At 37.5% G+C, this 24,801-nt stretch overlaps 2 protein-coding genes and 1 long non-coding RNA gene across 6 annotated transcripts; 1 reads left to right on the top strand and 2 right to left on the bottom strand.

Annotated features, from left to right (window-relative positions):
• Positions 1-320: 320 nt before the first annotated feature.
• On the bottom strand, positions 321-6,563 carry oscp1a (organic solute carrier partner 1a). 3 transcript variants are annotated; one of them, XM_027174610.2, is made up of 11 exons: positions 6,233-6,561; positions 4,773-4,799; positions 4,144-4,298; positions 3,371-3,538; positions 2,959-3,039; positions 2,564-2,667; positions 2,086-2,214; positions 1,874-1,943; positions 1,579-1,724; positions 1,179-1,236; positions 326-732 (listed from the first exon to the last, which is right to left on the bottom strand). In XM_027174610.2, exons 1-11 carry the CDS (start codon positions 6,342-6,344, stop codon positions 625-627), a joined length of 1,158 nt encoding a protein of 385 aa, XP_027030411.2. In that variant the 5' UTR covers positions 6,345-6,561; the 3' UTR covers positions 326-624. The 3 variants fall into 3 exon arrangements, with proteins under 3 accessions (XP_027030412.2, XP_027030411.2, XP_027030413.2); XM_027174612.2 differs by lacking the exon at positions 6,233-6,561 and adding an exon at positions 5,224-5,501 and having other exon boundaries at positions 327-732; XM_027174611.2 differs by lacking the exon at positions 4,773-4,799 and having other exon boundaries at positions 321-732; positions 6,233-6,563.
• Positions 6,564-9,123: 2,560 nt separating this feature from the next.
• Positions 9,124-24,032, top strand: zc3h12ab (zinc finger CCCH-type containing 12Ab). Of its 2 annotated transcripts, none has more exons than XM_027174638.2 (6): positions 9,124-9,316; positions 10,873-11,359; positions 16,790-16,929; positions 21,274-21,508; positions 21,671-21,771; positions 22,100-24,032. In XM_027174638.2, exons 2-6 carry the CDS (start codon positions 10,893-10,895, stop codon positions 23,002-23,004), a joined length of 1,848 nt encoding a protein of 615 aa, XP_027030439.2. In that variant the 5' UTR covers positions 9,124-9,316; positions 10,873-10,892; the 3' UTR covers positions 23,005-24,032. The 2 variants fall into 2 exon arrangements, with proteins under 2 accessions (XP_027030439.2, XP_047675869.1); XM_047819913.1 differs by having other exon boundaries at positions 9,126-9,282.
• LOC113660831 lies at positions 11,821-18,538 on the bottom strand. Its single transcript, XR_003444920.2, has 3 exons — positions 17,562-18,538; positions 16,759-16,872; positions 11,821-12,068 (listed from the first exon to the last, which is right to left on the bottom strand). It is a non-coding gene; the product is annotated as an uncharacterized LOC113660831 (long non-coding RNA).
• Positions 24,033-24,801: the final 769 nt, after the last annotated feature.

The raw sequence follows: 24,801 nt of genomic DNA, 5'->3' as shown, positions 1-24,801 counted from the left end.
CAACATACATATAAATGGTAGAAGTGTAACAAAGGGAAAGGTTTGGAATCGGATCTAAAGTTGACAATGTATTTATGCTGGAAATGTTTACATTAAAAGAGACTTGATACTTTATTATATTTGCTTGATACTTTATTATATTTATTATATTTTTGGGTGAAAACTACGGTATTATGTATGTCATATCTGTAGTGTAATTGAAAAAAAAGCATATTAATCTAAATTTAAAGCATATTAATCTATAAGGATGTTTTCACACTTGCATACTCTTTAAAAGACCCCTTGAAGTGGACCAAGGGATCTACATCCAAGGGGATTTACGGCCAAGTTAACTAAAGGTTAAGCTCAGTGTGAAAAGCCTTAAAGATTCAACAATGAAAGTGTGATAATGCATCATCTCTACCTATAAGAAGAAATCAATCTGAACAGAAACATCACACTTCACGTGTGAGATTTATTATTATTTTTTTAAATAAATGACTCAGTTATTGTCACAGATGGTTTTATTTAATACACGTTACTCAAGATTAGAAATGCCTTTAACATTGCACATAATCGCATTCATCAGAATAGAAGATCACACGTGAAATGGATGTGTTGATTGTGTAAGATAGTCTTTGGGCTTCAGAGTTCGTCCATCATGGCCAGAAGATCTTCTCCTTTGTCGCTGGGTCTCTGAACTTCGTCTTGGTTGGTGAACTCGGCGGCGATACGGGTCAACTCGGTGTCTGCCTGAGGGGGAACACACACAATCACTGCATGAGAAGATAAGTGAAGAGAAAAGAAGAGAAGAGAAAAGAAAAGATGAGAAGAATAGAGAAGAGAAGAGAAGAGAAGAGAGAGAGAGAGAGAGAGAGAGAGAGAGAGAGAGAGAGAGAGAGAAGAGAAGTGAAGTGAAGTGAAGAGAAGAGAAGAGAAGACCACAGGATCTTTAGGGTCTGAAGGTTTCATAAACTCCACACATTAACGCTGTTCAGAGATCAGAAAGTCTGAGTTGAGTGTGTTTGGAGTAATTTGCCCTGTTTTGGGTTTCAGGTGATGGAACAGTCTTAGCTCAAGGCGAAGGAGGTCCAGGAGCCTGCACTAAATATACATCCTCCACCCATTCAGGATGAAGAATTACAAACACACACAGTGAATATGCAAATGTGAGACGTGGCCTCGGGGCTATGACTCACCTTCACCGCCTGGATGTTCACCACAGCGAACGCCTTGTCCGCCTCCGATAACCTTCCTCTGTAGAGAAACACTCAACTCTAATCAATCAATCAATCAATAACATGTGTAGTATGGAAAACCTTAAATTTTTTTATAAATAAATTAATAGAATTAATAACAAAGACTAAAGCTTGTTTGAATGGAAGAGAAGTATTGTTGTTAAATAGAATAAATCCTTTGTACTCCATGGTTATGACACGTGACAAGATCCACGCTTCAAGACTGGCTATTAAGTAAATGAACACAGATGAAAAGCATCTAAAGCAGACCATATTGTTTCTACACAACACACCTCAGGAACTTACTCAAGCATAAACTAAAAATCTCTGGTCTTAAAGCTCAGAGCTGATGTGCACTCACGTGCTGTCTTCTTCCTGGTCTGAAGGAAATAAATTGACTCTCATCCCTCCATCAGCAGCGACTGAATCCCAAACTTCTATCTGACCCATCAGCTTGGCTAAAAGGTTCAGCTCTACTTTAGCCAAAGGGTTAGGATCATCAGTGACCTGCTCAACACACACACACACACACACACACACACACACACACACACACACACACACACACACACACACACACACACACACACCTGATATGTTCAGAAACTTTTCTATAAAATAAAATAAAGCTGTTGTTTCTGGAAGGCGTACTTCACCTGCTCGCTTTTACAGGTGTGTGTTGAGCTTTGTGAGGTGTGTGTGTCCTCAGCTGAGCTCACACCGTACCTGCGTGAGTAAATGGTTCACACAAACTCAAGACTCATGACAAGAATTGATTCAAGAACATTCTAGAAAGTTTAGGTTTGCTGGTGGTTTGGATATAATGTTGTCAGGATGGTTGAATGCGCCTCTGTGTGGTGTTATATACATGTTAGTGCCCAGAAGTGTCACTCGGTCTCCAGACAAGTCGAATGAAGGTTCTCTCATGGGGCCGGTGTAACTTCCTCCGCTCACAAACTCACGCCTCCCCACCACCCTACCTCGGCTGTTAAAATACCTAAGGAAGAAAGAAAGACAGGAGAGATGGAGGCCGGGAGGAAGGACGGAAGACTAGATTGATATCTGGATATATCACGGTTATATCGGCTTCTCTAAATCTGATTGGTCAAGCTGCGTTTCAAGTGTATTTATACTTTGTATAAGAGATTCTTCACTGTGTGTCTCTCCGAATCTCCTGTGTAAAATTACGCTTCCACAACTTTAGTGAACAAACCAGTGGGATGATTTAACACCATATCGGCTCTGTGGTTGGACTGGATTTTGCCTCGTTATAAACGTTCTAGAAAATTCTGCATTTGTAGAAAATGATTTCAATAAATCTGTCTGGATACTAAAGCACAGGATACCTGATTAATCCTGGAACTTCATTTCCGTGAGGCACAGGCCCCGATGTCGGCATCACAAAACTCCCGTCTGCGTTCTGGAGGTTCTCCTTCATGTAAATCGACACCTGGAAGAAGGAATATTGCAGCTGTGTGATAAATTCACTTCATATGTTGCTTAGGATCCAGTCATTTCAACCCAGTGTAGACGTTCTGGCAACGACAGAGCTCTGTCTGTCCAAATCGACCCTGAGTGAGATTCTGTGAGTGCAAAAGTTTGCACACCCTCTAAGACAATGCGGTTGTGTTTTGCTTCATGGATATTCTGTTAATCACCACAGAAATAACTAACAAGTTTAAACAGTGAGCTCTTGACCATTTTCTAATGTTTTAAATAATTTCTATATAACAAACCTCACCCTGATGTGCACGTCCTGAAAGAAAGCGAGGAGGGTCTGTCGCATGAGCTGAAACTCACCGTCTGATAAAGAAGTAAACATCTGAAACAAAATGACAAAACATCCTGCAGCAAATTTAATTACCAGTTCTACGGTTAGCTTGATAACTTAAATCGAGAAGTAATAAAGACACAGGTCGGACTGTTTAATAAAAACAAAACAGAAAGAGATTCATTCTCTTTTTTTCTCATCACACTGATTGCATTTCAATGTAACAAGTGTGCAACATAGTGATGAAATCAGTTTGAACTCCGGTTCAGCTTCAGACTGAAGGTTGTTCTGCTTCACACCTCAGTGTGTTCACAATTAGAACAAACTAACAGAAAACGTGACACCATCCTGAAAGAGAAGTGTAGTGTTCTAACGGTCATACCTCTACGATGAGACGCTGTGCCTCGTTGATGAGGTTAATAAGGCGGGGATTGTCTTTAACCAGCTCACGAACCCCGTCCATGTGGTTGAAGGAGATGAGCAGTATGTCTCGAGGTCGAGGACAAAGAGCAATCTGGTACTTAAACGCCATCGTCATCAGGTCATACAGCTGCAGCCGAGCAGCATGGACATGGATTTATATAATATGTGTAGATATTAGACTCTGAACACACTGTGCACACTGTGATTTAATGTCTATCTGTTTAATCCAGTTTAATGTCAGATGTGTTAATACACGTTAAATGATATGAGATGAATGATTACAAACAAAACATATGAGCTAAATTATGTGAATCGAATGAAACAAATGAAATACTTATCCAAATGATATTAACCAAATTATGTCATTAATGATATGAGCCAAATGAAATGAAAGTAATGATATAATCCACATGATACATGATATGAGCCAAATGATGTCAGCCAAATGATATAAAAAAATAATAAACTGCATAAGGCTGAAAATAAAGTTATTAAACAGGTTAGCCCTAGAAATATGCCAATATGGTTGTGAATTTATATATATATATATAATATATATATCAGAATACATCAGAAGTCTGTATTTCTGAAAAAAATTACCACAAAAAAAGGAATGTGATTATTTCAGGATTGTTTTTATTCCTGTGCATCGTGCCTTGTCATACACTGAACCCTCCCGATCCACACTCCCTGTGCACACTACTTAGTCCCTTTCACTCTCCTCCTCCCTACCCTGTCCATGCTGGTGGAGTTGAGCCTCATGATGGAGGTATGAGCCAGGCGTGTTAGCAGGTAGCGCAGAGCTTGGTGTGAGTATGTGTCCTGTGGCTGCATCAACTCCTCCATAAATGATTTACTGAACATCTTACCCACTATATCATACATCACTGCAGACCAAGAAGGAGAAAAGAAACACCAAGCTGACAGAATCAGATCATCAGTACAACACACCAAACATCCAATTGTCATAGTAGTTTAGCATATACACTCGAGACTATCAGTAACTCAGTGCACTTCAAAATAGCGAGGGAAACAACATCAGCTAAAAGAATTAGCCTCTAGATATTAATGTAGAACAGAGGGAAAATATATTAGGTATTAAATCATTCTCAACACCAGCAGCTCTAACAATAGTGAGCTTGTTCTAATACAATATATATATAGCAAATATATATATATATATATATATATATATATATATATATATATATATATATATATATATATATATATATATATATACACGTATATATATATATACACGTATATATATATACGTATATATTATAGCAAAAGCTTCTCTGGTCAGATTTAAGGAGGTCTGGAACTGAATGGAGGGATGATGAGATAGGCCAGTTTACCTCGTTTTCTGTCAGCCTCAGACCAACCTGCAAACAATTTTTTTTACATATAAATTTGTGATTTCACCATCCAGTGGAGTCAATATACATTAACTGTAATACCACAACAGCTTTCATACAGTTTAAACGAAGGCCAGAAAATGGGTGAGGAGGTGTTTTCTTTGGTTTCATATTTGGAAATATATTCAGTGCAGCATTTCATTCACTTTAGCTTTAACAGACTAGGTTAGCTTTCACTCACTGTGTGAGCTTTCACTCAATGGGTGAGCTTTAACAGACTAGGTTAACTTTCACTCACTGGGTTAGCTTTTACAGGCTAGGTTAGCTTTCACTCACTGGGTTAGCTTTAACAGGCTAGGTTTTCTACCAAATAGACAAATCTTTAATTTTTAAGAAAAAATAACACAACAGTAACACAACAATAAGCTAATTAAGGAATCTGAAGATTTACCGAAGTTAAAAGGAAGCTGGAGACTCAATTAGTAGTTGGTAAAGACAATCTACCAGCTCAACCACTGTCACTGTCTTTAGCAGATCAAGAATAAGATGATTTTTCCAGAAAGGAGGCTAACTTTAGCTAGCGACATGTCAATCCATGTGCTGGATTTGCAGCGTTAATTCTGGGATTCGTGAGGGTGGGATTTACAAACTTAAAACTTACACTGTCACGTCACTTGTATTTATTGTAGTTTGTCATTTGTGGTTGTTTTTAGTTTAATAAAACGTGTAGTAATTAAATTATGAAATGATGAAATGAACAGTCTACTGATCGCTGTATACAGTTTAGACACACGCCTTTGGTTCAAAACCTATTTATGTTGGATTGTCATGTCGCTCCAGTCGGTAGTAGCTGTTAGGGCTGATCACCCCAGACACTAACCACCTCTGCGGCTTTATTTATTCATTTTGTTGTGTCTATATACGCATTTAGTCAGGTCGTATATATGACATCAGTAAACCGGATGATGTTTTCTTTGGATTTTTGTTAATATTAGCTTTTAAGTTCTTTATTTGCTAATTGGTATCAAGAATGGGATCACCATTGGTACATTGTTCCTTTTTAATATTTTTATTATAAAGTGTCACGTATTAGGGGCTGTGTCTGCTTTTGGTTTCAGTGACGTTAATATTTAGTAATATTCATAATTACAAACGTTCTCAATCATCCTGCGCACATTTCCTGGAAGTGAACACACCAAAGATAAAGACTTTAACTCTACAATCTGGTTTTATTATTCCTGGAGAATTCCCAAGCTTTTTACTTTTTTTTAAAGACGTAGTTAAACTAATATTATTCATTATAACTAAATAAATGAGTATTTAACTGTGAAAAAAGAGAAAATATAAGGTTTTTCATGACGGAAGGAAAATAGGGAGGAACCATTCCATCTGACTGCGGGGGGGGGTTTCTCTAAAACACTAGTGAGAGGGGATTTTTTTGGGAAACTAACACTAATTACCTTTCTGTATTTTATCATCAGTTTCATTCTGAGGTCGGAGTCTCTGGTCCAAAATATAAAGCATTTCTCCACCCATATTTATAATAAGTAAAGGCAGAGTCCTCAAAGACATAGCGGATCAAATGTCATTACACTCCGCGACCAGCAGAGGGCGCGTCTGCTACTTGCGCCGTTATAGTTCTTCTTTCACCGCATTGAAGCTGCAACCATCCAAGTATAAAGTGATATTACTGACATCTAGCGGACTGGTTGCGCTACTACAAAAGTTTAAAATGGCAATCAGTCTTATTGATCACTATTATTTTTAACAAAATTTCAGAATTTCTTTATTACTAGAAAAATGGTGCATTTCAAGAAATAGACAAATTTTTTATTTTTATTTCAAGAAATCATGCTATTAAAGAGATGTGTCTCATTATGATGAGAAAAAAATGTCGATATTACTGTAAACTGCCTCTCTCTTTTTCACCCTTCCGAGGCACCCAGAAATTGTAGCAACTCCGATTGTCTTCCATGTCATGAATATTCTGGCCTCCACTGAGATGAGGCCGACTCTGTGAGGATCCTGAGACATCTAGAGATGTTCCAGCTCCAGTTAGACTCTGCGATAATAAAGAGGAGACTCCAAGTCCATGTGGTTTTTGAGGACAACAATCTCCTCATCAATACAACATTTGTCAGACTGTATATTTATAATCACAACCTCCAGTGTCACCCATATGAGGATGAGGTTCACCATTGAGTTTGGTTCCTCTCAAGATTTCTTCCTTAACCATTCAAGGGAGTTTTTCCTCCCCACTGCTGCCTGAGCCACCTCAGATTTCCTCAATGGGGATAAATACATACACATTTAAATATATCTAATATTAATCTTGAATTTTTGTATTATATTAATCTTTATATTATTTTTTATAATAACCTTTTGTTCTATGTTTATGTTCTGTAAAGCTGCTTTGGGACAATGTCAGTTGTAAAAAGTGCTATACAAATAAACTTGAATTTGAATTTACATCTCTGGCATTTGATCACAGTAATCAGAATGTTTGTTTCTGCTTGTCTGTTTGTATGCATTTGCATATTTGCATCACATAGCGTGAGAAAGGAGTTATTCTAATCATTATAGGATTATGACTGACTTTATGTGACACACCTTTTTAGCTAAAGATTCTTAAGTATTTCATTTGCTTGCTTATAATCGAATTATTTTTTTCCCCCTTCCGAACATGGAAAATCTTTCCATTCAATTTTTTTTCCATTATGTCAATCCAGATTTGATCCTGTTCATCTCAGTGTAACCCTGATTACTGCCACAACACCTGAACATTTTGCTTCACTTTCAGGTATTACAATGAAAGTAACACGCCTGTAGTTCAGACTTCTTGTGAGAACGACCTGGATGTTATTCTGAGGAATTAATCGACTTCTCACAGCATCAGCTCCAAAACATACCGATGACTAAAAATGACCTAAAATGATCAACATACCAATGACTTTATTCTCTTATTTAAGCTGGAGCTGATATCATCGACACAACTAATCTGGTCTTAAACCAGACGAGTCAGACGAGTGTCTAGCAGACACAATTTATTTAAATTGTGCTCAGAGGGAAGGAACACTACACTGTTTTTCAACCAGAAATCATTTTCCTGTCTGTGTTTAAAACAAACCTGGAATAAGAGGAAGATTAGTTTAGCTTAAGATAGAAGCCCTGAGGTTTTACACAGTTTTAAACTCCAACCCTATAATTATCTATTTCATAGAAATACAGGATCACAGTGTAGCCTTCTCCAATGACTGCAGGGCAAAACCTCTGACTATATGCAAATTAAGAACATTCCAAGGTAGTCTTACAACACACACACACACACACACACACACACACACACACACACACACACACACACACACACACACACACACACACACAAACACGCACACTTGCAACACAACATACAAAACTAAAATTAAAATAAAATGACAAGGAAATATTATATATAACTAACTCACTTACTTCATACCGTATGATTCAGATGTTGCTGTCAGTGTCCAGGTCTGTTAAAAAGTCCCTCCAGGACTTCATGGTTATTCGATGGCAGAAATTAACACAATAAAAATATCACAAAGCACCATGTGTGTTTATTTTCTGCTGTTTGTGTATCAGTGTTGCTCCTCTTCGGATGCATATTTAACTTTACATTTTACAAAATATAGTTTTAGTATTTTTTAACTGAGACTCTTGAGTGCAAAAGTTTGTGCCCCCAGTCCAAATAATGCAACAAGACTAAATAAAATGTTACATGATACTGTCAACATGTAAATAAAATGAGACAATAAATAGTAATGAAAAAAAAGATACAATTGCAAAAAAGTCATTATTACTCTAAACTATTGATTTGATATCTTCAAATAATGAGTATTTATCTTGAAATAATAATAAAAAATACTTTTACAATAGTTCAAATGTGGTCGTAATAAGATAAACAACAAGATATTGTTAAAATATCTTCAAAAAGCATGTTATGTGACGGTCAGGGGAGCACATACATGGTTTATATATTATAGTTATATTACATATATAAACTTATAGTTTTAGGGTGGCTGAGATTACAGACAGGGGGATGAAGCCACCCTAAAAAAAGTGTAGAACAGCCCTTGTATGTGTATATATATATACACATACATATATATATATATATATACACGATACGCGTGACCTGCGCTTGTGCTTTCGGAGAAACGCAGCGCAAACTGGTGTCTGCCTTGGGCACAATTTAACAGACAAATCAGCCCGCTGTAGAGGCAGCACAAGTGTGTCTACATGTACACTCCTCCTGTACACGACACACCACAGGGCGGAACCGTGCAGGGTTTAAGAGTGAGGATTGGATCAGGGCCGCGCTCTGGAGCGACATGGAGACAATGCGGCGTTACGCAGCTGAAGCTGAAGTTTCCTTCAAATAATTTGTGTTAAAAGTTACTCATTGACCAGAAATGTGAACGGATAGACAGCGAACGCGCAGTGAGAACGGGATACTGAGGATTTCGACTCGGTAAGACAACACCTGGAACGTTTCTTCACTTTCGGTAAGGATTGATTGAACAGGTTAATCCAGTTCAAACTCCACTACAGGAAATATTATATGTGCATTTTCAGGAATTAGCGGAACATGCTGTACCTGTACTGATGTACCTTTAAAGCTTTAATAAGGTGTATTTAGTTTAAAAGTAAGTCACTGGTCTTTAAGATCAAATGATATACTTTATACACACTTTAAGACCAACGTAAATCAATGTAGTCTGTTTAGTCAAGTCGGTTTTGCTTAAACTGAAACTATTTGTGTTCAAAGAATCCGTATATCCACCACCATTCTTAATCCTGCTTGTTCAGCAAATCAGATTTTTTTTTAAAATAAACAAATAAAATCCAATTATTAATATCCTTGTTCTGATATCTAATGAAAGCATTAAGACTACACCTGTAAAGGTTGTTTCCGTGATGCTGATCCCCAAACAAAAAACAAAACAAAACAAAAAAACAGTCCAGTTTAAACAATTGTGTGTAAATTGACTAAACTGTACTCTTCCTGGTCACTTTGTTAGTATCGCCAAGGGTACATCTTAAATAACTGGAAATGTAAATTTGTATATTAAACTTTACAGTTAAATCCCTGATCCTTAAGCTTTAATTTGGTACAAACCAGGACAACAACAAAAATGCTTTAGAATGAGAAAGAAATAACTATATTTTGGTGAGAATGATTAAGAGCTTTTTACATTAAGGGGCTGATGAGTAGCTCCTAAAGGTGCAGACTGATGAAATCGGCTACCCATGACCGAACCGTCTCATCAATTACAACTATCAATAGTGTTGTCCTCAGTAGGGAAAGCCGGTCTCCACACTGTCCCTAACAATCTCAAGAGAGAAAAGCTGGTGAGGGAAAAACAGGAACTAACTTCCAGATGTTTCACCACATTATTTGACTATTAATGACTGAAAAGTACACAGAGACATTTTTAAATAAATAAATCAATGTAGTACTTCAGGACGTGCTGAATATTCTAGCTCAGATCTCTCAGACATTAGAGCAAAGAGATCAGATTAAGCATCTGAATAATTTTTTTTATACATACATTTTAGCACAACCGATTTTGACTTATGCAATTCAGTTACGTTGAAAAAGTCTGTCTTGGATTAGTTTTGGGTTTTGGTTGATACTCAGAAGTCTGATGACGTTTTTGAAACAAAAAAAAACAAAAACTGGGAAGTTCCACAGAAAATTTGTCTACTTGGTCTTTCAGTGTGACTTTCACTTCATAAAAATTTGTTTCGTCACTTTTATTTCGGTCACTTCAGGAGAACAGAGCTGCTGATGGACGTAGATCTTTTTACTTTCTCTTCAAAGCACATTTACAAACTATTTAAAAACTGGAACAGCAAAAACATCCACCACCCAAATCTGCTACTTTGGATAACAATGAAGTGGGTGAAGGTTAAAAAGAAGGTTTAAAAAAATTACTGATGATTATATTCACCTTTAGAAAACAATGTCCCAAATTAGAATGTCCCCAGGCAATAAGAACAGGTTTCAATTCCCTGAAAGTCAAATCTCTCTCAGCATGTGTGTTTTTCTTCTTTCCAGACAGAAGACCTGTTTTGAGTATGAGTATAGGTGCGAGTCTCTCACCTACTGCCTTTCCTCCAGTTTTGGATACATACCTTTGGCCTGACTACTGCAGCACTGTGTGTGTGTCCTCCTTTATTCAAGCAGACACATGCACATGGGTTAGAATGGAGCAAAATCAGCCTGAGGATCAAGCAGACCTGAGCGCGGAGTTTCAGCCTCAGCTGGATCTGTTTAGAAAGTTGGGCTTCACCGACACTCAGGTCCGAGCTGTGCTACTCAAGCTGGGCTTCGACACTGACACCAACCGGATTCTGGGAGAGCTGATCCAGGTGAGAGCGGCGGAGACAGATGGCTCCATCAATCCACCAGTGCCGGTTCCACATGGTGAAAGCCAGAGGAAAAGTCACAGTGTTCCATCTCAACCTGCTGAACAAGAGGACGGAGCTCAGGATGAAGATTCCCTCAAGCCTATCGTGATAGATGGCAGCAATGTAGCTATGAGGTGAGTCAATAATACATGGTCATAGACAAAGGCAGCTAATACGGAAGAATCAAAATAATCTACATTTAAAAAAGTTGCTTACTATTAATTTACTCTTTCATCCATAAAGGAGCCCCAGATATTCTGTAAATAACACTTAGCCTTTAATTACTGACAAGCCTAACAAAAACAACTATAAATAATGACTATCATTACAATATCAACCATGGTGGGTGCATGGTGACTTTGCGGTTAGCACGTTCGCCTCACACCTCCAGGATTGGGGGTTCGATTCCCACCTCCGCCATGTGTGGGTGGAGTTTGCATGTTCTCCCCGTGCCGCGGGGGTTTCCTCCGGGTACTCTGGTTTCCTCCCCCAGTCCAAAGACATGCATGGTTGGTTGATTGGCATCTCTGGATAATTGTCCGTAGTGTGTGAGTGTGTGTGTGAATGAGAGTGTGTGTGTGCCCTGCGATGCGATCCTGCCTTGATGCCCGATGACACCTGAGATAGGTTTTCTAAGAGGTAGAAAACGAATGAATGAATGAATAAATGAATGAATGAATGGTTTAGTAATGGTTGAAAACATGTCATGCACTTACAGAGCTTGAATGGTGCTGAGAGTGTGTGTGTGCCCTGTGATGCGTTGGCACTCCGTCCAGGGTGTATCCTGCCTTGATCCCCGATGACGCCTGAGATAGGCACAGGCTCCCCGTGACCTGAGTAGTTCTGAATGAATGAATGAATAGTGACTAGCATTACAATATCAACTACTGTATAAATCCCTACTAGTATTACAAATAAACTATAAATAATGACTAGCATTAAAACAGCAACTATAAATAATGACTAGCATTAAATCAGCAACTATAAATAATGACTAGCATTACAATATCACTGTAAGTAATGACTAGCATTACAATATCAACTAGAAGTAATGAGTAGCATTACAATATCGACTAGTATCACCTTTGTACAAATGTAATAACAGCTGTCAATACAGTAATATATACCATCAACAACTATAAACAATTTTAAGTCCTACAGTACCAACAGTTAGAAACAGTAACTATTGATACGATATCAGGGGCTAAATATAATGATTAGCATTAAGATTTCAAGGACCATAATTATAACAAGTGTTACAGAAATACAGTTCAGTAACTGATATTTGATATCAGTGACTGTAAACAACAGCTAGCACTGCAGTATCAGTCATTGTAAATAAATACTGTAAACGATGACTAGGCTTATAGTATCAAGTATTATAAACAGTAACTAGTAATACAATATCAATATTTAAGTATAAACAATGAGTCAGTACAGTAGGAACGATTAGCAGTACATTACAGCTATAAGCTGTGACTAGCAAGGTTTTGTTGTCTATCAGCAGGAATCAGCTATGCAATAATCATGATGCAATATCAAATACCATAAAAAATACTTCTAAGAAGTTTCCAAGAATCTTGAGCATTCACCAGAATTGGCTTGTATAAATGTTCTGGAGAACATTTTGTACTTTCAAGTTGAGCTTTACATGAACTTGATTCAACACATTCGAGTTGGAATTAAAGTAATGCCAACAATCCTTCGTGGAGTATGAACCTGTAAAAGGTGTGACATTCCCACACAATTTATGGCTAACATTATATTTGACATCTGAATGATCATTTTCTTGTTTAACATATTGATATAATCAAAATAATATAAGTGTAGTATGTTACTTTAACAGCTTATAGAATAGCAGTTGTCCCAGCACACTTGCTAAGTGTGATTTGTTTGGATGTTAATAAATTAATGAATAGTATCATGATGATTCTTCTTTTGGCTGCTCCATGTTTGGGGTCACCATAACTGATCATGTGGTCCACATATTAGATTTGGCACAGGTTTTATGCCGTATGCCCTTCCAGACACAACCTTCCCATTTAATCCGGGCTTGGGACCGGCACTGAGAGTTAACTCTTCAGTGGCTGGGTTAGCTCCCTGTCTGGGAATCGAACAGGACCGCAAGAACACGGGATCCTGCCACTGGACCACCGGGAGAATATAAAAATATCGTATTTAATCGTTTTTTGGAAATGGATCAAGTGATTAAGGCTCTGGGTTGTTGATTGGAGGATTAGGGTTCAAGCCACAGCACAACCAAGCTGCCACTGTTGGGTCCCTGAGAAAGGCTCTTTACCCTCTCTGCTCCAGTGGTGTTGTATTATGGCTCATACTTTGCGCTGACCCCAACCTCCAAAGTTGGGATATGTGACAAAAGAGTTTCACTGTGTTGTAGATGTAACAAAAATAAAGGCCTCTATTCTATTACAGTAATCCCTCGTTTATCGAGGTTAATGGGGACCGGAACCCCTCGCGATAGGTGAAAATCTGCGAAGTAGAATTGGCCCTAAGTTTGACCTTTTCACTGATGGGCATCATTTTCCTCTTCCTCTTCAGCTCTCTAGAGTAATCTTTCGCAGGGGAACGGCACTTAGGAGGCATCGTAAGGGCTTAAGGAAAAATTAATTTTGAACACAATAGGCGAGACATAGTTGACAGCGTGAACGAGAGTGGTGAGATACAACAAGGGAAAAAGCTGGGAGAGGATGCGATGATGCGCAGCCAATCAGCTCAGATCTCGCCCCGGGAACCAATCGTGTTCCTTGTCTGAGTGCCCGTGGGTATGTACAAAGCCTCTGAGAGAGTTTCTCTCTTTGTCTGGCATCCTGGGAAACCGTTTTTATTTTTATTTTTCGATGAATCTTTTTGAAAAATCAGCGATGCACCGAGGCCACGAAACCTGAACCGCGAAACTTGAACCGCGAAGTGGCGAGGGATTACTGTGGAAGGAAAACAAATGATAACCAAAAAGAGCGATACAAACAAAACAAACCAAAGGTTCAGAATTACACAAATGTTAATGTAAAATATTGAAAGTATGAAACAAAAAAAGCCATAAGGTTCTAAATATTCTAGATCAGAGATCCAAACTTTATATTAAAAACATAACTAAGATGTTCTAGTGGAATTGATTAAAAACAACGTTATAAGTTTTCTAGTAGCAAAAGTACAAATTTCTTGATCTAACAGTTGATAACGTCAACAGATAGACTTCATGTTCAAACTAATGAATTTCCTGGTTACACAATCTGCACTCTGACAACATAGTGTACAGTTACAGAAGGGAAATGAGTTATAATCACGCTCTCCGGTATTACTCAGACTCGCTCCGAGTTTCTTACTCTTGTCATCTCGGAGAGTTTTTTCTCACCATCATCACCTCGGGCTTAATCATTACTAATAAATTTCAATTAAACGCATATAATTTATGTCCTGAATTTATATAGCTGCTTTCTGACAAACTCTATTCAAAGAGACATGCAAATATAAATTGACTTGAATTGAATTGAATTAAATTGAAGTGAAAATTTCACCTGACTCCAAAGAGACAAGACCAAACCTTCTTGTCTTTTATATTTCACTGTTTCTTTAACCTTTTTATGTCATGTAGGTACAGATAGAGTGTCGAATCCATTATCTCTGAAATGTCTTTGACTCCATTCTATGCAAATTTTTGAATTATGCAAAACATTTGCTATGTGAATGAAGCAAACTGTTGCTTAAGAAAACACTGTATACATATCGAGCACAAAGACTCCTTTATCTCATGCGTCAATAGATACGGAGATTAAGAGATTTAAAAATTGACTCACGAGCATTCATTGGAACTATTTACCGTGTATCGAATTAATGTCTTTAACATGATTAACATGTCACCGGATAAATGCGAGTCTTAAAGAGAACAAAAAGTCTGAATTTGATACAGAACTTTTATAGTTTTGTTATGTTTAATGCCTCTGATACTCGAAATTAGCTTTGATTTTCAGTTAGAAGCTACAATGTCCGTAAGTGTAAGAAACGGTGATTAAAAAATAAAGTGTGGGATTTGCAGTGAAAGAAAATTAATCAACTTTCTCAGAACCAATCAAACGGTTCGTTTAACAGCGCTGCAGTGTGAGCTTCAGTACTAAGAGCAAAAATTCATGTTCTATATGGTAAATGTACTTTTTTATATTTCATATATTCGATATCGCACATTTAAATGGGCACATTTCATATATTCCATATTGCACATTGCTTTAAATCATCTATTAACATAAACAGATTTATTTCAAATAAAACCTTGCTTTTGTTAAAATTTTATGATTTAAGCACTTATATATTTATTTATTTCTCCCAGGATATCAGAAATGACCTAGTAAATGTGATCACATTTATTTATTTATTTATTTATTTATTTATTTATTTATTTATTTAAAATGAAATTTTAGCAAATAAACTTAAAATTACAATCAAAGCTTTTTCTAAGAACAGAATGTATTTTCCAAGGCGGGTAAAAACAGTTCACTTAAGCCTCGAGGGGAATTGTGCAGACATATCCTATCTTGTTCTCCTGCTATGCAAATATGCCTCCACCCTTTTTATGAGGAGACGATGTATGAGGAGACAAGGCATGCAGCCAGAACTGCCTTGACTGTATAGTAACTGTTTCCCGTTTCTTTCTTTCTTTCTTTCTTTCTTTCTTTCTTTCTTTCTTTCTTTCTTTCTTTCTTTCTTTCTTTCTTTCTTTTTATTTATTTGACATTTGACTTATTTTTGATATTTGATATGATCCATTGACTTTACATGTTAAATCACAAAGCCAGGTGGGTTGAGGAAGAAATGTTAAATAAATCATACAGAATTTTTAAATTTAAAACATTTTTTGTGTCAAAAATGTCAGACATATTGCATCCAATCCCCCTACCACTTTTCACTATGGCTCACTTACGATGAGGTTTAATTTCTGTAACAGCAAATTTATCACTTTATATCTCTATCACTCTATCACGTAATATATAATAAAAAAAATGATGTTAAGTTTTCTATGAAAATGTTTTATTGACACTGTAACGCGGGAGTAGAAATAAAATAAACACCTAAGACAAAGGGTAGAAAATGAGCAGATTTGGTTTGTAAAGCTGTAAGCTTCACTACACAAAATATAATAGTACGGCATAGTTTCAACGTTTTAAACGTTTAGTTTGTATAACATTGCAGAAATATTTTATATTATTCATGTGTGTGGTTTTTTTTAATACTTAACCCTAGAAATGTGACTTGTAGCTGTGCCTTACATCTTAGATCTGAGTCTGCAATTTGTAAATTAATGTAAGTTTTTGAGGTTCTAGGTGTGACAGGTTAAAGTGATGACCTTTACCCCGAAATGCGAGTGTGGATTCTTTTGGTTTGATTTCATGTAAATTGTTTGTGTGTGTGTGTGTGTGTGTGTGTGTGTGTGTGTGTGTGGGTGTGGGTGTGGGTGTGTGTAATTCTCAGGTTTTTCTTAAGAAATTTAGTGCAGCTTATCACTTGAGTACCAAACACCTACTGATGAATTTCTCTATGAAATTTCTGTTCAGTCATGGGAACAAGGAAGTTTTTTCCTGCCTGGGAATCCAGCTGGCTGTGAACTACTTCCTGGATCGAGGTCACAGTGATGTTACTGTGTTTGTGCCGTCATGGAGGCGGGAGCAGCCCAGGCCAGATGTACCGATCACAGGTGAGACAGAATGAATAAGAGACACGTTTCACTTCCTGTTCATCTTTGTGGAAACCACAGTCAGTTCAGTTTGGTTAAATTCATTTGCATTGTCATCAATAAATTTGGTTGAAGCTTTTATGGAAAGTGAGATAAAGTGAAGCACAAAAAGACTCCTTGTGTCTGTCTGTGTCTGTCTGTGTGGAAATCAGAATTAAACATTAGGAAGAATTATTATAGTTGTTAAAGTTGTTAAAACACAGAAGGACCATACTGCAGTGTGTTCTGTGTATAGACAAACACTCAGACACCGATTAGTACATTAGTTATGCGATGAACATTGAAATACGGACCTTGTGATCTCTAAAATCTTTCCAATTTACAATTTAAGTTAAACTTCCCTTCTACAAATCACAATACAGAAGAACAGTGACTTCTCCACAAGTGGGTGGCTCCAGGATGGTGAGGAGGCGGGGCTTAAATCAAATCACTGCCAGTAGCAAATCCATAGCACAAGCTGGACACGTTAACAATGATTTGTTAAAATCTGTGTTGCTATGTTTAGGGGTGAGCGAGTACATCTTGATATTTAGGTTTGCTTACAAACTCAAAGCAAATATAAATATAAATATACAAAGTAATCCAATATTTACCCTCTTCATCTCCCAGGGTGTGGTGATATCTCCAGATTTCCATTTCCACTGTCATTTCCTACTAGTTTCATTCTCCCAGATATTGAATAACTCCATTCCTTAATTAAAATGATATAAAATCATAAATCTCCTCCTGACCAATCAGAATTCAGCATAAGAATTATTTGCAATTCCAGAATCTACATTCATGCACAATTAGTTCTAACAGGAAGTAATTCAATAAACACACAGCATTCTTTTGTGACATACTTGCATGGGCTGTAACACAAGCTCAGTATTTGCACAGGAAGCATTCATGCAGAACTGAACTATCTTGCTGTGTTGATCAGTTATGTAATTTGCATGTTAGTCAAGCGTTTAGAAACATTCCATAACCTGCTCTTCATACGTCACATGCTGCAGTATGTTATTGTTATATGGCAGTTTACTTGAAAGAGTAACCGACACCCATCTTCAATGTCAGCTGGAGAAACAAAAGGATTTGAATGGATTCCTCACGCAAAGTTGATGAGAAACCGGTTTATTTATTATGAGGTTTTTACTTTGAAGAACACTTTCTTATCATGGCAGTACAAATCATGTTTTTATGTTTTTTTTTTATAAAAAAAGAAATTTGCCTAAAAATACCTCAGTGATTTTACACTTACAAAGTATCAAAGAATACACACGCATGAGTCTGAATTCTAATGCAAACGAATAAACCCTCCATTGTACTTGAACAATCTGACCTCACCCTTTTACTCCACTGCTAGAATAATATAACCATTGAAAAGGCGCATTATTAATACAAAAATGATAATTCAGATCTTGCTGATTGAAGTGGTGGGGCTTCAGTCAGTGTTTGAAAAGTCTAGATTTCAGCCTCTTAAATCGGTCAAATTTGCTGTACTGTGTATTGAATTGTAAGTTTTCCCCTCTCATGAACTTTCCCATACTGTATTGTGTTACAAACTGGAAGTGAAATGCAGTCAAATGGAATTTAACACAATAAGGTCAAATGTTTAACACCTGACCCTCACACCCAAATGTGGTTCTTTCCCAAGCTGTTATCACAGGGATGGAAGTTCACACTTAGAAATTCCTCAAAATGTTTTTATTTAAGGTAGCATTAAAGTTTCCTTTTACTGGAACTAAGAAGTCTTTGTCCAGCATGACCATGCCCCTGTACTCAAAGTGAGCTCCATGACATGGTGTGGAGGTGAAGGTTGGAGTGGGAGAACTCAAGTGGCTTTAACTCTGACTCAAAACCACCGAACACCAACTGGAGCCTCCTCACTTGATGTAACTCCTCACTGATTTTCTTGTTTCTACATTAACACAAATCTGCACAGCCGTGCTCCAACATTTAGTAGAAACCTTCCAATAACAGAAAAGTGCAGATTAATATAACATCAAAGGAACAACTTCATATGAACGATCCTGGTTTTTAAATAGGACGTTCAGTACTCAGGTGTATAGAATTGATAGAATCAAAATAAGACCAAAGAGCGATCAAAACAAGCACCGGACTCTTCACATACCACCTAGAAGATGCCTTTTCCCAGGAACCCGTGAATGGTCATACTGTAGAAGCAAAAAGAGACAAAGGGTAATTCTGAAGAAGCTGGAGAGTTCCACAGTTCAGATTGTATAAGATATTTACAGGTTCAGCATAGCCTGGAAAATCCGCAACACTAGAATTTATGGAAGAGACATATACAATCCTATCTGGCATTTTGCCAAAATGCATGATGGAGACTCTTTTTGGTCTAATGAGATTGAAATTCTAGTGTTACATTTGGTGGAAACTCAATACTGCTCATCACCTTGTGAACACCATCTCCACATGATTCATGGTGGTGTAGCATTGTATTGTAGGTATGCTGTTTATCTGACTGGGTAGGAGCTGAGCTAAATACCTATTTTAGTCTGAAAGAGACTGTAAACTGGGGCAGAGTTACTTACAGTACAACAGGGCAACAACTGTTCTCATACTGCCAAAGCTACACTGAAAGGATTTTGAATGAAGTGCGTAAGATATAGACCCAGTCCAGGGGCCCAGATATCAGTCCAGTTGAGAATCTGTATAGTTCTATTCCATCTAACAGAACTTGTGTAACTTTCTTAAGAAGTATGTGAATATTTATGCAACTTAACAGCCAGCTTTTTTTTTTTTTAAACTTTGTTTCATAATAACATAAGACATATTGTAAAAATCCAAATTAATCCATTTCACTTTATGGTTCAAAAATTTCAAGGTTTACAGAAAAGCTTCAAAAATTTCGAAGCAGTGCATTTTATTTATTTTTAGAATACTTTTAGCCACCCTATTTTCGAGTCTTCAGAAGACACTAGTTTAAACAAGAATGAGCAAGTTGTCAAGTGGTTCATTGCTTAGTAGCTAGAACACAGTGAACCAAATGAAAGAAAGCTTTCTGTCATGGGAAAACCCAACTGTTACTGGATTAGCCCTGGGCAAAGAGACCATGATAAATCTTGTGGACTTTAGTCACCATGGTTTTGTTTGGACATAGTGGATGCAGAACTGAGAAGTTTTTTATTCATGGTGAAAACTTCTGAGCCGAGAGTTTGAGCATGAGAGAGAGAGGAAGAGAGAGAGCAAGAGCGAGACAGAACGAGAGAGAGACTGTTTACCCTGTAATTCTAGGTTAACGTACCCTCTATCAATCACATGTTCAGATTCTCTTGGGCTGGTTCTAAAGGTAACAGCTGTGCAAACCATGAGGAAAATGATGCTGTATTTTTTGTTCACCAACCTGAACAGGTCTTATATAAAAACAGCTGAAGTTACTCTTGAATGACTTACATTTATGGAATTTGGCACTTTTATCCTGAGAGATGTAGAAGTACTTGTGGTACGTCATAACAAAAAGCTGAAGAGAAACTGATGTGTGATCATCTTTCTGTTCTTTAGTCTGACTTTTTTTTGTGTGAGGGAAATATATTTGGCAGTTTGGTTTCATGACTGTGCTTTTCAGTAGGTCAGTTGTTATTCATAATTTTTACAGTCTGGGATTTGTTTAACTGTATTTGTTTTTATTACAAATAAAGTTTTAAAATAAGGGATATTATGTAAAAGTGTGCCTTGATGCCCGATGACGCCTGAGATAGGCACAGGCTCCCCGTGACCCGAGTAGTTCGGATAAAGCGGTAGGAAATGAATGACTGAATGAGTGAATGAATGAATGAATGTAAAAGTGTACTTTTATAATATAGTGTAATATTCTCTGTATTGTTTGCAGTGTTATTTTAAAATTCCTGACCCCAGCCCATTTTTATTGAAATATTTTCATTAGATCCCAGCTAACATTATTTATAGACCACCTGAATAATTGTAAATTGTAGTTTTCACCACAGACACAACTAGAAACTTGGATACAACACAAAGGCCCAGAGGCCATTGTAGGGTACAGAGGCAACACCTGGTTTCCTGGGACTTCATGTACTGTATTAATGCATAATTTACTGTGACTTAGAGATACAGAAGCCATACAGTATTTACTGAGATTATACCCTTACAGTGGCTAGACCTTAATCACAACATCTGACAGGCAAAGAAGCCATGCTTCCTTTCTTGGGACCTATTAGGCACAGAGGCTGCACCTCCTTGCTCAAGGGCCCAGAAGTGGCAGGTTAATAGAGCTGGGATTTGAGCTTATGACTTCCAATCAGTAGTCCAATGTCTTAACCGCTGAACCACTACTTACCACAGATCAGCAAATTCTCCGTGAGCTGGAACGGAAAAAGATTCTTGTCTTCACTCCATCAAGGCGCGTGGCAGGAAAGCGGGTGGTCTGTTATGATGACCGATTCATCGTTAAGCTGGCATACGATGTGGACGGCATCATTGTGTCCAATGATACCTACCGAGACTTGCAGGGGGAAAAGCCTGAGTGGAAACGCTTCATAGAGGAGAGGTTGCTCATGTACTCATTTGTCAATGACAAGTAAGTCACGTCTCAAAGCCTGCTTAGCTTTGTTTCATGCATATTAATTCGGAAAACAACATCTAATTTCACTAATAAATATTAGAAGTGTGGACACAACATTGCTAAGTGATCAACTTTGTAAGGAACATTAATAAGTCTGATTTTTCTTTGTTTTTCAAGGTTTATGCTTCCAGATGATCCACTAGGAAGACATGGACCTACATTGGAAAACTTTCTGCGCAAGACTCCCCGAGCTACTAAGAAACTCCCTTGCCCCTATGGTGAGTATCGTGCAAGTCTTCTCTAGCTTCTAAGAAAAGTAAGCCCTTCATATCATGTAATTCAGTTGTATAATCCCTGATGGCATTTTAATAGCTTGTAGTTTGATTTCTTAGATGACTGATTTGTTTAAGGGCTTAGGAAAGTTCTATTTGAATGTGGTATGCTCCACTGCATTATTAATAACTAGATTTTTACTGTGTACCTGTTGGTGGTTGGGGTAATTTTAATTGGGAACACAAACAAATCTGTTATTTCATGTCATTTCAAAAGCCAACAGTTTAGCATAAAACCATACTGGGTGTTTATTCTTACCATTTTCAATTTAAGGTAAGAAATGCACCTATGGGATCAAGTGCAAGTTCAGCCACCCAGAGCGTGGCAAGCAATCCCAACGTTCCTTAGCGGATGAGTTGCGTGAGAAAGCAAAAATGCCCCCTTTTCCCCAGAAACCTTCCTTGGCAGGCCAAAGCCCTTCCCATGGAGCCTCTCTGGAAGAAGTTATGGAACACAAACTCACTCTTAATCAAAGTGGACCACTCAAGAAAACCCACACTAGTGAGAATATGCTGGTGGTCAAGACCACACCGCAGTCTACTTCAAGAAAGGCCCATTCAAAGCGAGATTACTCCAGTCAGTACTCCCCAATGAATCCAGACTGCATTTCTGCATCCTTTCAGGAGTACCTGGACTCAGGCCTGGGCTCATACGAATGCCACAGTGAGCATCAGTCTGGAGGAGAGCAAACAATGTCCAAGAATCCTTCTCACGGAAGGTTCCGACATCCTTCATCATGCACCCAGTCCTTAAGCCAATCCAGTTTACAGTCCAATCCAGGTTACCATCCCCAACACATGAGTATAGGTGCATCTCAAAACCCAAGCAACATGCCGTACTCCTACCCTCAATATCACTCCTATGGAAGAGCACCTTACCCACCAGGGAACTTTCACCAGTATAGTGTACTCCACGAGTATCACCACAGAAGAATGCCTCCTCCTCAGTCTGGCTACTGGTCAGAGCCATACAGTCAATTCGGCCACATGCCTCCAGGACCTGTGCAGAGTGATGGCACTTCCTGGAACCATCTGACGCCGGAGAGGGAGCAGGTCAGGAAGAAGTTGCTAGCTGTTTTTAATTCCGGTCTTGTAGACAGAGCAATGGAGATGTTTCCAAACCTAATGGACCCTCAGAAATTAGCTGTGGAGATCATCAACCTACAGGGGGTTTTGTGACTTTTGCTGCCTTGTGGTTGACTTGTAAAAAGTTTACACGTATTAAGTTTCTACTGAAATCATTGTATTAAAAGCCTTGAATGTTTTAAGGCTGAATTTGAAGGAGCAAGTCATAACAACAAATGTTTATTGGATATGTATATTCATCTACTGAAGCAATAACCTACATTATTATTATTATTATTATTATTATTATTATTATTATTATTATTATTATTATTATTATTTATTTAAAAACTGGCTTTTCCCATGCAATTTTTAGTATGCACCAAAATTTACATAGAAATCTGTGTTTATAATGAACAGATATAATAGAGTTGGGTCAGTTCTAGGAAAATACTCAACAGTGTGACATAATGCTCTTGCCTATGATTATTTAGCTATAGCTCAACAGTGCTCATATACCATGGCAATTAGCCAGCTCCATTTATTTTAGAAGCGTTGCTTTTTATCCATTTATAGTTACGTTTAATGTTGTGGAATGTCTACAAAACAAGTAGAGTAAGAAGTAAAAACAATTTGTTTTGTTTATTGGGAAATGTACTCCATTTACAGTGGTTCATTTAATTTTGTATTGCTAACTGATAGTTAGCGTGTTCAAGATTCATTTGGTGGATATGTTCTTGGTTAAACTGGCCAACCAGCCACAGTGTTTTGATCTGGATGTGTACTTCAGGTAATTTGTTGTAGGCATGGCAATATGTAATGATGTGGTAATTGACTAGGATACTGTATATCAACCTTGTGTTCTTTATTTATATTATGTTTGCAATATTAGGAATCTGTTAGGCCCCCTAACGATACAAATTGTTTAGAATATCACTGCAGTCTTGTAAGGTTTGTAAGTACATATAGTTTTTAATGTTTATTTTGTAAATTGCCTTCGTGTCTAATACAATCTGTTGGCACTGTGTGCCTGAAACACCAATGAAAGTCTGAAAACTACCTCAAACAGGTAGATGAGTGTACACCCTGTGGGTTCTGGGTATTTTCCCAATCAACATTATGCAATAAATAGTCATATGCTGTCTGGTATGTCACATGACTTTTCTGCACCATTCACAATCACTTATGATAATGGGATATGGTAGCCTAGTGTTTAAGGTGTTGGGCTATCAATCGGAAGGTTGTGAGTTCGATTCCTATGTCCACCAAAGCTGCCACTACTGGGCCCCTGAGCAAGGCCCTTAAACCTCAATTGCTCAGTTGTATAAAATGAGATAAAATGTAAGTTGCGATGGATAAAGGCGTCTGCTAAATGCTTTGATTAAGTGTTCCCTTAACTTTTTTGAGCAGTGTATTAGGCAGCCAGTCGATGTGTGTGAGGCAAAGATCAACTGGCTGGTTTCTATCCTCAGAAGAGGTTCTGTAGCACAAATTGCTGAAAAAGTTAATGTTGTCTGAAACATGTCTAAACATGCAGTACAGCACATCTGGCTGCAGATCAAAGCACACAAAGCACACAAAGCACAGAGTCTACACAATTATAAGTAGGTGGTTTTAATGATATGGCTGTTCTGTGTGTGCATGTATTTATATAATGAAAGAGAGAGCAAAAGAAATAGAAAAACAGAAAGATGGAAAGAAAAAAGACAGAAAGAATGAGAAATAGAAAGGAAGGAATTTAAAAAGGAAAGAAACAAAAATAGATGGAAAGAGAAATGGGAAGAAATAAAGAAACAGATGGAAAGGGAAATAGTAAAATAATGTGGAAAGAAAGGACTCCAGAAATGCACCTTAAATGTTATGGACTGGTGTGAAAAGAGTTCTTCCACATTAAAAAAAATAAAAATGAAA

This window comes from Tachysurus fulvidraco, chromosome 10, assembly GCF_022655615.1.
Source record: "Tachysurus fulvidraco isolate hzauxx_2018 chromosome 10, HZAU_PFXX_2.0, whole genome shotgun sequence".
NCBI lineage: Eukaryota > Metazoa > Chordata > Actinopteri > Siluriformes > Bagridae > Tachysurus > Tachysurus fulvidraco.
The sequence above is the reverse complement of the archived record's forward strand: the minus strand, read 5'-3'. Positions and strand labels throughout refer to the sequence as shown.